Here is a 13,511-nt window from a genome sequence, read left to right on the forward strand (position 1 = left end):
AGTATTACACTTCAAGAGAACCAATTAAAAAAAAAAAAAAAAAACCAAAAAACAGAAAAAGCAAGGCATAATCATCAAACTCTGATGGGGTGGGGTTAAACAAGCAAAAAAACCACTTACAGAACATTGATACTATGGCCAAGACTAAGTTTTAAACAAATCAAGGTTTAAACTTCAGCTCACTCCACTTCCAAAAAAGGAACAAGTTTGGAAAAGTTCCATTTAGGAGCAAAAACTTCCGTATCAGATAAGACTAATGACATATGCAGATAGCAGCAGCCAGTACCAAATGTCTTCAAAAGAACTTGCTGTACCAATATCTATCTGGCCCATTACAGAGCTTTTCATTCTGGATTTGAAACATAACATTTCTATTCCTTCCTTTAAAAAGGGTATTACTCAATACAGGGTTACATGCAGCTATAACTTTTCTATCTTAAGGTCTTGCATTCATTTTATTTTTATGGAAGAAATACAACAAGTGTAATTATGAGAATATGTAGCAATAAAGTTAATTCTTAGGTTTCTATTCAATACTATCTTAACACAAGAGCAAAAGATCACCCTTCTGTTCTTATATAGGTTTTAATATATATGAAACACTGTATGCTTTCTGTATTGAAGACTTCCAACAGGTTTGAATCATCATGTGAAAACTAAATCTAAAGGTGTTCCTACTGGGGAAAAACTTACTTTAACATAGCACAATATTGTCACTATTTTTTGTATTTATTTACAAGTTCTCAAATTTTACACTATTAGGACATTTGCAACTGAGCCCATCTAACTGTCAATTCTTTCCAATGGTTGGTTAATGTTTTATAACCTACAAGTTCTATGAATAACATTTATTTCCCTTCACTACACACCAAAGTTCAACTATCAATACTGTAATGTTTCTTAGCTCTACAAAGATCTTATAAATTCCTAATAAATTCCTTATAAATGCCCTAAACTACCCTTGACTAATCCCTGAACTTTTTGTGTTTATTTTTTATGAAAGTAAAGAAAGAAAAAAAAAAAGGTCAAACTCCTGCTAGCATTTTCTGTGTTTTTCCACTCAACTACAGTGCTACTACAGGATTTTGGACTTTCTATTATAAGCCTGCTGGAAGTTCATAATTTATTTATACTTTCTCAAGACTGAAATAAACTCTAAGGCATTGCTCAATCACACACAAGTCTGGTACAACACAACAGGAAAATTGTATCCAATTAATTGTCTGGCTCCAGCACAATGATTTTCCTTTTCAAGGAGGAAACTGTTCTGGGCCTCTGGCAGAGAGATATGTCTTCTTGCAAGATGGGTATAGTCCAACCCATCTCTCAGCCTGATGTTCCCATTCCTAGAGCAGGCTGAAAAAAAACCCTGTCTATATTCAACAAAAATGTGACAATGCTGAGCCTTTTTCCAAAAATTCTGCCACAAGCAGAAACGTTTCTGGAAAAGACAGACAAGTTGGGAAATTAATGCATGGTCACAGCAAGATCTAACAAAATTCAGAGCTCTTGGATAATCCAAACTCTCTGCAAGTGAACATTAACAGGAAGCAAGTATTGACGCTACTCAAAAGAAAATCCAGAGACAACAAATAGTCATATAATTCAGTAGCAATAGAGTGTAAAATTGCTAGCTGTAGGGATGAAGACAGCATTCTTGCTTCCTTTTCACTGTCCTGGTTCCAAAAACACTCATCATTTTCACTTTATGTTATCTATTAAAAGAAATTACAAAATCCAAATGCAACAAAACAGCTGAGTATGTATCCACACATTTTGCAGAATTCTAGCTAGATCAGACTCAAATCAACACAACCAAAGTAGCACACAGTGACACAGACACTCCTCACCCACATGGCCCTTCACAGCATACATAAATTCAATTACTTTCATTAGATAAATAAGCAAATGAGGCTGTCACATTAAGAAAAATGAGAAAATAAACCTAAATCAAAGTATTTCTCCAGTGCCATGTAAATCCACCTGCAAAGGATCACTGGATTGCCCAACTAACATATAAAAAAGTAAAAAATCAAGAACAACTTATTATATAATGAAAATGTAGGAAAGCAAGATTTTGCATTTATAAGTCTGGGACCAGGAGCAAACCCAAACCATCCCATAAGAGATCTAAGGAAAATACATTTACTGGCTTTCATTCCAGCTAAGTAACCTGATTCATTTGAGGTTTGTAAAAATTCACTGCAAATACAAAAGGGATTTTTGTTTGTTTTTAAAGCCTAATCAATGTGTTGGTGTTCCTGGCTCAGGATAGATGCAGCATGACTGCAATGGATCAGCTCCAAGAATTACAGTATTAACTCTGCAGCAGTGGCTCTAGATGGTATCTCTGCAGGGAAATCCTTGTCAGCACTGCCTTACCTCTACTATAAATGGCTGCCTGCACTCCTACACCAGCTCCTAAAACCATGGGGCTGAACTTGGTCAAAAGCACGAGCTCCCTACCCCATACTATTCTCACGATCATATCAGTACAAAATTGGATGGTTCATTCAGGGTGAAAAGCACTTACATAAAAATATTAACAGGTGTATGTGAGGGCTGCCTGACATTAACTTCTTACCAGAAGTACCTAAGCACTGGAGTTTCACCTTAGTGCATTACAGCAAATCCCGGGTCAGTTCCCCAGGGCCCTTGGAAACATTCAATGTTTTGAAGACAATGTCTCCACTGCAGACTGTAAGCATACAGCAACATCAAGAGTACTGAAAAATAAAACATTTGTTCATCTCTTGGACAACAATCCTAACAGAAAGTTGAAAAGATATAATAGAGGAAAAAACAAATAACAGACATGGTATCTATCAAAATAAGTGCTACTGATACATGGGGAACTAAACACACTTTACATAGATCAGCACTAAGTAGGTCAGAGTAGCACACAGGATTCTCTCCTGGAAGCAGCAGGGAAAAAAATTCCCACCAAAACCCCACAATTTTAAATACCATTTTTCACATCCCACTTAGTTTTTTAAGACAAATTTACTAAAATACTTCTGAACAAGCAGAGCATCCAAAGAAAATGTTCTGTGCTTTTCTGAATCAGGCCAAGTTCTTGATATCCACAAAACATTTTACATAATATTGAGTAACATATTTCCTCTTTACTAATTTTGTTTGCTTTCTTTCATATCAATTTACCTGACTCCCTAGTACAATACAGCAAAAAAAGACTATCTAATCTCAGCTCCTGTTTGTCAATGTATTTCTTGCATTAGTGGTCCAAAATGAAATGCAGTATGCTAGACAGGGTCTAATAAGCTGCAAGGGGTTCTTCCTTTCCAAGTGCAGCCCCGTGTTTGTCCTGAGGCCCCTGCCTGCCCATTCACTCAGCGCTGCAGGTCCGTGTTGGGGGCAGCCCTGCCCTTGAGCAGATCAACTCAGCCCCACCACACCAACACTCCCAGGCTTGGTGCCATCCCAAACAGACTAGAGTCAACTTCACTGTGTCCTTCAGATGACGTTAAACTGGCTGTGCCTTTGGGCTGGCTGTTTGGAGTTGTTGGGGTTTGGTATGATTGGTTGGGTTTGGGTTTTCTTCTTGAATTTTTTCGGGGCGGGGGGGAATCTGTTGAGTGTTTGTTTTTTTAAAGTATTTTGCAGTATTCTTATCTCACATATTTTAAGTCTAGAAGTCATAATGCACAGCTTTTACAAATTTCATTTACTATTATGGGGACTATGGATTTCAATATAGTACTTAGAATTTGGATCACCAAGATATTAATGTGCTCAATTCAATTCATATCCACTCTGAGTTAAATGAAAACAACAGGATTAGCTACCATTAACACATCAACTTGTGCCAACGCTTTTTTTTTTCAGTTATTAAAAATGACTAGTTCTTTGGGGTTCTTTTGATCTAAGAAAATACTTTATTTATCACAGTTTCTCAGAACCTTTGGTAAACTGTGGCAAAGAATTCCCTATAAAAGGTACTTATAATAGCAACACAACAACATCAGGTACTGAATAATTCCAGATTTTGAAAGCCTGGATATCTGTTAGGAAGCTTCAGGTTTCTACTAAAAGCTTCTACATCTGTCAGAAGCATTTCAGCCTGGAAGTCACATACAAATTCTCAAAGGTCTTCCACTTGTTTATTTTTAGAAATGAAAATAAAACCCAAAAAAACAAGTTTAAGATTATTTCAGTTACACTATTTTTAAGAGTTTATTCTCATATGCAGTGAGATTCGAGCTGAACACATTTAGATTTTCTGAAGTATAGCCCACTTTTTCTTTTGCTTTGATTCACACTTTTTGGAACACTCCATACTCAGCACAACATCTACATCCTACGTATCTAGTGAGTCACTTTTTCAGGCACCTCTAAAAAAACCCAGATTCATTAACTTGTAATTACTAAAAAAATAAAACCAAAATGAATTCTAATTATAATATTCTAATGTTATCGCTGCATAGAAAATCCACTAGTTAACTAGGAGTTATTATGCTGTATCTACAAACACAGGAAGAGGCATTGCACCAGATTTCTTTAAAAATATTACTATGCACAGAAAAAGTCCAAGTACAGATAATCCCACCACCATCTCCTTCCACCTTTATCATACTCATATTTAGGCTTACATATTATGTTTAAAATACTTTAAAAAGCAGATCTAGCTTTAAGTACTGCTTTAAGTAAGCAGTTCTTTTAACTGCTATGTATTGGTGATCTTGAAAAGTCATTCTATTTTGAACCTTAATAATGCCGGTGTTACATAGACATTATCTCCCTGGGCAAATAACTTTTTCCATGCATAATTAAAATGCCTTGATACAAAATAAATATTCACATCTTTCAACTGTAAGTAACATGTTATCTTCAGCTTGGTCTACTTATGCAACATATTTCAGCTTATACCTTCCTCTGCCTTAGGAAAAAAATTCTGTACTACTTTCCTTGACATAGCTTACTAATGCTCCCTCTCTTCAGGTCCTACCCCTATTTACAGATAATACTGACAAAATTGTTTACAGACTATGTAGTAAACAGGATCACTCACATGATTCACTAAACAAAATAAAACACCAAGCCCTCATGAAAAAAAAAAAAAAAGAAGAGTAATAAAGTATAACTGAAAGGCAGCTCAAGAGGCAACAGAGCCTGTACTGAGTGACTGGTAATGCCCGAAACTGGTATTGCCAAAGTCCACAGCTTATGAAACTGTAGTCCTAGATCATTAACAAACTATTTTGAAAGAGCTGAAGGTTTTCCTCATTACTAAATTAACATTTTAAGGTCTTCTATCTTTCGAAAAATCCAGAATTGATGAATGTCCTATATATAAGGTTCTACGAAATGTTTACAAATACTGTGACAAAGAGAATTTGTGCCGGTTTAAATATAGGTCATTGATAGGATAATGACAATTTCCCAAATGAGATGTGCTTATTAGCAGTTATGTAAACAATGATAATAGATGTTCCTGCACGTAAACGTTCTGACATATTTTTCTTTGTATTTTGAAAACACCACAGAATTTTTTTAAGCAGTTCTTGTGATTCAAGATCAAGCCTGTATTTATCAGTATCTTCTACCTGCCTTTTCACAACAGCATTTGATACCTGTTATTTCTAATGGTGCATTTCCCCACCCAACCGTCTCACGATTTACCATTCCGATGCTCAACCAGCTCAAAAGCCAGTCCATACAGCCAAAAAACAAGCACAGAATCTGAAATTCTCCTTACTGCTATACTTGTGCTTTAAACCTTTCACAACACCACATCTAACATGCCATAGGAGTGGATTCCAGGGCATGATCACAAAGCCATTCTTTAGTTGTTTACTATGGCTACAGATGCCCACCTTGGCAATTTTCATCAGACCTCTGTCAAATTGTCACATGATGTTATCTCAAAAACTAGCAAATACAATCCTTTTAACTACTACTACTACTACTAAGTTGCTATTTTTAAACAGATAAATGAGTAAGGATACTATTTTTTTACCTATATTAGAGAAGCCAAAGCTAACTGAAATTGAAAAACAAACAAAAATTTTCATAGCTGATCTTTTTTGAAGCTTGTCTATCAGTTAGACTTGCTCAACACTCAGTGCTTTCTCATATTAACCATCTTGAAAATGACAGACCATATTTGTAACCATAATAGAGCACATGGGGGTCTTAAAGTCTTTGAAAGTCGTAAGAAATGTTGATAAAAAGCTATATGCATAATGCTTTGTAATTTAAAAACAGCACAATAAATCAGAACATTTTACTTTGTTGAATTAAACAAGAAAGGTTAAAGACTACACTGAAAGTATTTCAAGCACTTAAGTTTTCTAGAATCCAAGAATGCACATCACATACACAGTAGAGCCAAAGCAAGATGCTTAATTAAACGTTTAATACAGATAGCAGTTTGCACAATTACCTGCAGGTAACTTGAAAGCCATAATCCAGCCTTAAGAAATTAAATGCTTGTCTTGTCCCATCACGTCCAAGTATTGCATAATATAGGATAGTTAACAATGGAAGGTTTAAGAACTTGTACTGCGTTGTACTGCTCCTCATGCTGTGTCATACTACTGAAAAAAGCTGCATGAGTTACAGACCATATTTTGCTTAAAATCCAGAGCTACACTGACTGCATTTCATTGGAGGACTTGGTGTGAAGCTAAAAACCATCTGACTTAGAATATGTTAAGTGCTAGAGCATAACATCAATAGAGTTGGAAAAAGAAAACAGTGCTGAGCAACTGCAGTCTGCCCTTTGTTATTTTTCACTGGATATTTAAAATTAACTTGACAGTCATTAAGTAAAACAACTTTACTTGTCCCAGTTCAATCCCTAGTGGACAAAACATGCACTGCAGGACCCCTCAATTTTGCTTAACAAGACGGCCAGACTTGAGAGAGGAACAGTTAAGAATACACGACGTATTTTAAAACCATTTTCACTAACAATAAGACTATATCATGAATGCCATCCATTACACTCCTGTTGCCAGTAGGAAACCTCCTATTGGAACCAAACAAAATATTTGACAAAATTTCAGAAGGACAAGTAGGAAGAGTGCCAAACAAGAACAATATCTTTTTAAAATCCCTTTTTCAACGCTCCTCACAATCAATTTTCACACACCAATAAAACAGTAATTTCTCCACATTTGAAAAAAATGCTATGACACCACTATATCCATACAATGTGCTTTCACATTCACATGTCTCACCTCAAAATCACCTAATTTCCAGTAATAAATAAGACACATGCAAGCCTTTCAACTAACCCTTTTCAACTGTTAGCTTCATATGCTTTTCATAATATTCAAAGTTTCTGCTTAGTAAGAAATTACCAACTTACCTGGAAAGTTACTGCTTTAAAACAAATCTTACTCCTGCCCTATGCAACTTACGACAGCAAAACCAGAGTGATCCTCAATCTACAGGGACTTGCTGGAACAAATGAGCAGTTTCAGGGTTTTTAAATGAACATCTTACCTTGCCTGTCTTGTGATCAAACCAGACAAGAGCATGGTTCCTGGACAGCACCTTGCAGTCAAACGTGGCATTGTTCTGGGCTGGCCGGCAGCGAGCCACGGAGCGGCCGATCTTGACAGGCTCGTCCAGGTAGACATGACGCTCCTGAAACGGGTGGGAGTTCGGGCGACAAGTGAAGATGGCCAAGGCTGAAGGCATCGAGGACAGATTGTGGTTGCCACACCAACCAGAGATGAAGAGAGCCTCTTCTGATGCAGACTGTCCCTCACAATTTTAAAAACACCTCCACAGCAACTTTATATTAAAGCAGGACAAATATTATCATCAGAGGCCTAACAACTCATTGTATCAGTGTGTAAACTAATTCTGGCAATAATCCAGTGAAAAAGTCCCATTATGTCTTTTAATAATATCAGCAGTGGCCCAAAAAAAGTCTAAAACGTACAACTTTCAATCCATCCTCCTCTGGAAGAACAGGAAAAAGCATCTGAGTCCTTCAGAGGGAAGCAAAGGCCCCGTGAAAGAAGGATACAATGTCTTAAATCCAAGTAGATGAGTCATACAAGTACTTTTGTTTGTAACCTCAACTGCCTTCTTCACCTCCCCTTCCGTAAACAACACTGACCAAAAGTCTGACCAATGCAACATGGAAGCAAGGAAAGGTTTAGGGAAGGGGGATGAAGGAGAAAGATAAGCGTCCTCTCACACACAGCACAGATCAGGAACTGGAAGGCGAATACAAAGCCCTCGTTCCACAACAGAGATCTAATGGTTCAGCCAGCAATCCGCATTTCACCATCTTCGTGTGTTAAACCCCAGCAGAATAGGTGGTCCTCGATACAGGATGGAGTGCGAGAGCTACACTGTTTTTCTCCCTTACACCAGATAAAGCTGAACTGCTCTACAGCTTCTGGGAGCCGCTCAGATAAGGAACTTGATAAGGCATGGAGAGGCTCCCAACTCGCCTTCTCCCGGGGACAAACCAACGCGTGGGAAGGGTTCTCGGGGCCGGCCTGCGAGGTACCCTAACAGGTCGCTCCCCGGCGGTGGCTCCGGCTGGCGGCGGGGTCGGTGTGCGTCCCTCGGCGGCGGCTCTGCAGGGGCGGGCAGTGGGGGTTGCCCCGGGAAGTACCCGCCAGGAGCCCCCGGCGCGGGGCGCGGCGGCGGCGGCGGCTCCGCTCAGCCCCTTCGCAGGTGACTGCGCATGAGGCGGGCCCGCTGCGCACCCCCGCGCTCTCCGCCCGCCCAGTGCGGCTCCGCTGCCCCGGCGGCGGGAGAGGCCTGGCGGCCGGGCCCGGGCGCTCCCGCTCGGTCGCTCTGCCGCTCAGGAGGCCACCGGCCGCGGGAAGTTTCCTCCAACCTGCGGGGTCCAAAACAAACCGGGTCAGGCGCCTCCCTCAGCGCGTCCCTCCGCGTCTCCTCGGCCCCGCGGGCGGCACGGGACGCGCCCCACTCCCCCCTTACCTTGCGCGCAGCCGCCGCCATAGCGCCTGGAGCCCTTCCCGGTGTGGCCGCGGCGGCGGGGCCGGGGCGGGGCGGGGCCGGGGGCGGGCAGCGTGCGCACCGGCTGGCCTCGCGCATGCGCTTTGTGGGCGGTGAGGCTGCGGCACGGGCGGGCCACGCCCCGCTCCGGGCGCGCGGGAGGGGGCGGCAGGCTGGGCCGGGAGTAGAGAGGGGTGGGGGGAGAGGGAGAGGGTTGGAGTTCCTCCCGGAGGGGCATGGCTGGGACGTGCTAGCACAGGGCAGGTCGCTGAGGTGAGTGAGCCCCGGCCCTGTGCCGTCGCTTTGCCCTCGCTGTTCTCCGCTCTGGGAGGGAGGGGGCGAGCGGGGCCCGTCAGTCCTTATAAATAAGGGGAGGGAATGGCCCGAAGTTGTGTCAGGGGAGGTTAGGTTGGATTGTAGGGGAAGGCTTTTCATGCAGAGGGTGGTCGAGCACTGGAATAGGCTCCCCAGGGAAGTGGTCATGGCCTCAAGACTGCCAGTTCACAAACCTTTTGGACAACGCTCTCAGGCACGCGGTGGTATTCCTGGGGCACCGTGTGCAGGGCCAGGATTTGGACTCGATGATCTGATTCCAACTCAGAATGTTTTGTGATTCTGTGAAAGGGTGGAGCTCAGAGGAGGAGCTGGGGTGACACATTCTCAGCAGAGCTTGCATGTGAAACTGCAGGAGTCTCCTGAACATCCTCCTGCTTTCCCTGTGTGCGTCTGGTGGTTTTATGATCCAAGTTTAAAAGCTCGGGAGCCGCGGTGTGGTGTGATGGGTCCTGGGGCCGGAGGAATGCTGGCCATGTTTGCCGTGTCTTGTTGCAGGTTGGCAGCTGGAGCAGGGGGTCTCCTGGAGCACTGGCTGCAGGGACAGGACTGAGGTGGGGTCACTGCTGTGTCTTCCTTCAGTACGCCACGGAGCATCATCCAAGGTCATATTTATGCCTGTTTTCTAGAAGCCAAGGAAAGGTCACTTGTCAAGGTCATCTGGTGCCTAACGAGTCTCTCCAGTCCAAATACATTTTTAATTCCGTCATTCCCTGTAAAGCAAACAAGTGGGAATTGTTGATGTAAGATAGATGTTGGGGTCATGCCAGCACTATAATTACCTTGTGACAGGGTGTTAGGATTAGGGATATGGGAGATGGCAGAAAGAGCTGGCAGCTGTGGAGGACAGGAGTGCGGCTGGGCCAGGCACTTCAGCAGTGGATGAGGGGAAAAGCAGCAGTCAAGGTAAGGCAGTGCAGTGCATGACACAAAGCTTTCTTAGTTGTAGGACAGGAAAATCTCAGGGCTGTCTTCATTTTTTTTCCTTTCTTTTTGACTGCACTGTGATTTGGGGAAGGGAGTTTGATTCATGACAGACTACTTTTTTTCCAACAATCCAGTGAGAAAACAACAGCAAAACCAGGCTGTAGCATCTGTGTTTGAAACAGAGAAATGAAATCCAAGATTAAAGACAAGTCTGATTTTGTGAAGACAAAAACAAACAATTGATAGGTGGAATGTTCAGAACTGTTTATCCGTAGTTTTAATTCTCCTGACAGGGAAAAAAAAATCTGGCACGTCACTTCATGGCTTTCATCAGCTTATGAGATTGTACTACTCTGATAAATATAATCATAATTTGCTCTTACTAATTTTTTTAATAAGTGGAAATTCAGTGTGGCTGTTGCTTACAGCACACAAGGTGCTATAACTAATCAGAGGGAGAAAAAAAGGTATGAAAAGAAGATGGAGAAAGTGAGAATAAATTTAGGTCCATTAGGAATTCCATTTGAGGGAATGAGTTGCAAAAGTAGAAATAATTGAGAGCACTTTGGAATTGCAAAGTGTAAAAAATGGGGACAAAGGGTATTACAGGTTTTGGAATGAAAAGAATGTTTCTGAGAGCATTTTTTATATTTTTGTGTGCATGTTTAATGGAGAGAAGAGACTGGAAGTAAAATTAGAGATGAGAAAGATCCATTAACATCCATAGGGCCTAAGAGAATCAGGTAGATATAAGCAGTGGATACATTTCTCTGATGTTCTAAGTATTTATAATAACATAATAATATAATATAACTGTGTCATTTAAACTAGCATATTATGTTCTCCTGAACCCTTCTTCATCCCCTGGAGAAATCCCACTGTGACAGGCTCACTCAATGGTATGAGAAAAGTAGATGGCAATGGTATGTGCCTTTCTAGTTCTCTTGGGCACTGCCAAATGGCTCACGTAACAGCTGAGCTGTACCCACTGCTCATCGAGGACATTAATTTGACCCTTCCTTCTCTGCATGAGTGCCAGCTCTCAGTGGAGCTGCGTGGGTGTAGTTATCCCTTAGGCTTTGCAGCTCCTATTTCAAATTGCCTGATGACTTCAGAAGTTATCAGGGGCAGAGTCAAAGGCTAAGATGAAAATACAGAAAGCAGTTGCATTCTGAAATGAGGATACAATTATTGTATGGGTATTTTATGAGGTGCCTGCTGCTTACCAGAAAGTGTCCATCCCAGAACTGTGGAAAGCAACAGGTGGGTGAGGATTTGTGTGTGAAGCGCTTGGCTGCTGTGCTGTGCTCGGAGGAGGAGAAAGGGGAGGAGGAGGGAGGAAGTGTCATCTCCTGCTCCTGCTTCGTTTCTGCAAACGCTGTCACACAGCTGAAGCAGGCAGAGCACCTCGCAGCCATGTTAGGTAAGGGCAGCAGGAGCCAACTCTGTCCCTCCTTCTTCTGGGCAGGAAGTCATGAAAATGTTATGATAGCCATCGTCGCTGAGGGCAGAAAGAGCCTGCTCCATAGCCATCTTGGATAAGGGAAAGGGAGTTCTTTAGGAGACTGTCACATTTATCCCCTAAAGAGCTGGTGTCTGTTTCAGGAGGATGAAATGCAGCTGTGATAGATCATGTGCATACCTGAAAAACATCTAGATTCTGGCTTCTGAAACATTCTGAACCAAGCTGTGAAAAGTAAGGAAATGTTTCAGAGAAGTTTTATCCAGAGTTAAAAAAATTGGTTCCAATTATCACCCCAGATTTAGTGAAGAGGCTACACATTTTTATTTTAGTGCTATTATTGTTCTTTGGTTTCAGACTTATTTTCTGTTTGTGATCTTTTAACTCTCTGACTGGTTATGTAAATAATTGCATTATCTTTCAGCATTAATTTTGAGAGAATAGGCAATTCCACCAGTTTAATCTGCTCTTGTCAGGTAGGTACTCTATTTATTCAATTTTCTTTCAGATCCTTCCCTGCTCCTATTTCTGGTTTGCATTAAAAAAGGATACTTTTATCCAGTATACAAATGAGTGTCTTACCAACATAATATTTACATTAATGTAATATATGTAGTGTGCATATACTGAATATACTCTTCAATTTAGATTATGTAATAAATATGAGTGTTTTATACAATGATTTAAAATCTATTATTTATTATGTGCTATATATCCTATCTGTTTATATATACAATGTACCTTGCATAGTATGATGATAATACATGTATTTGGTATATATACATAAGCGTAATGTAACATGCATAGCATTAATAAATGTTGTACTAATATATAATTAATTTTACATGCAGTGTTTTTTCATTTCAAATTAAATCAGGCAAGTTGAAATATCTGGCATTTTCACTGCTTTATCATTTTAGCAGACCATAGTCATCATGTGACCAGCTCTTATTTGCTTTTCTATTAATATATCAATTTAACAGTCAATCTAATATTGACTTATTGAAATATTTGATGTTTTCTGTGGCTGTTTGAAAAATGGAAAAAATGCTTTAAAAATAATTACGACTTTTTTTTGTGCATGTGTTTATATGTTTTAACTGAATGTATTTATTAGACGAAATATAATTTTCAAATACAAATAAAATACTGCTTTAAACTGAAATCTCAAGGCGGGGGATGGAGTGGAAGATGAGATGAGCAGATGATGTTTATGCAGTTCTTTGGTGTTTCTCTGTGGATGTGAGCAGTCTGCACAGTCACTCCCTGCTGAAGCTGATGGAGCCTGGCCAGCCAGCAGCCAACACAACATTTGCTGCTACCTGATAGAAACCATCCTGCTGAGAGACGCAGGCCAGCGCCGGGAGATCGCAGCTGCATGAGCAAGATAGAGCATGGGAGAAAGCAAGGCAGGCTCAAACGCTGAGCAGTTGTGGATCTTTAGAACCCAGCTGTCCCACATAGGCCTTTTCTCATTTTTATTCCAGCAACTGACATCAAGGGCATGCTTTTTCTAGCAGTGTCTCTTGTCCAAACCCTTCCAGATATTAACAGATGGCTGTATTTCTGCAAAACAAGGCAGGGTTCCTGGAGATTTGTAAGGGCACATTCCATATGCAGAGCCTCGGTGTTTTATGAGGCTTCATTGCAAGTTATATGAAAATGCTCTCAGTCAGGTGGTTCCCAACTCTGAAGTCTGGCTTTTGTCCTGCATTGATGCTTCTTGAAGAAGAAACTCAGATGTTGCTAAATGTTACAATACATGCAGAAATATTTTGCTTTCTCAACTGAAGGAGAGAATCACATTTTATCAAAACTAAAATGTATTTAAAATGGC

The 13,511-nt window shown here is 40.9% G+C and overlaps 1 protein-coding gene and 1 long non-coding RNA gene across 38 annotated transcripts in view; one reads left to right on the forward strand and one right to left on the reverse strand.

Annotated features, from left to right (window-relative positions):
* The window catches only part of SLMAP (sarcolemma associated protein), an 86,310-nt gene extending 77,289 nt beyond the window's left edge, over positions 1–9,021 (reverse strand). For all 37 annotated transcript variants that reach the window (XM_050979543.1, XM_018915071.3, XM_050979557.1 and 34 more), the window contains exons 1-2: positions 8,935–9,021; positions 7,471–8,830 (exon numbers count right to left, since the gene is read on the reverse strand). In XM_050979543.1, coding sequence (XP_050835500.1) covers positions 7,471–7,668 — 198 coding nt within the window. In that variant the 5' untranslated portion in view covers positions 7,669–8,830; positions 8,935–9,021. The remainder of the gene's footprint in view (positions 1–7,470; positions 8,831–8,934) is intronic.
* Positions 9,022–9,093: 72 nt separating this feature from the next.
* LOC103817005 (uncharacterized) lies at positions 9,094–11,742 on the forward strand. Its single transcript, XR_001990700.3, has 2 exons — positions 9,094–9,225; positions 9,784–11,742. It is a non-coding gene; the product is annotated as an uncharacterized LOC103817005 (long non-coding RNA).
* Positions 11,743–13,511: the final 1,769 nt, after the last annotated feature.

Source organism: Serinus canaria, chromosome 12, assembly GCF_022539315.1.
Source record: "Serinus canaria isolate serCan28SL12 chromosome 12, serCan2020, whole genome shotgun sequence".
NCBI classification, from domain to species: Eukaryota; Metazoa; Chordata; class Aves; order Passeriformes; family Fringillidae; genus Serinus; species Serinus canaria.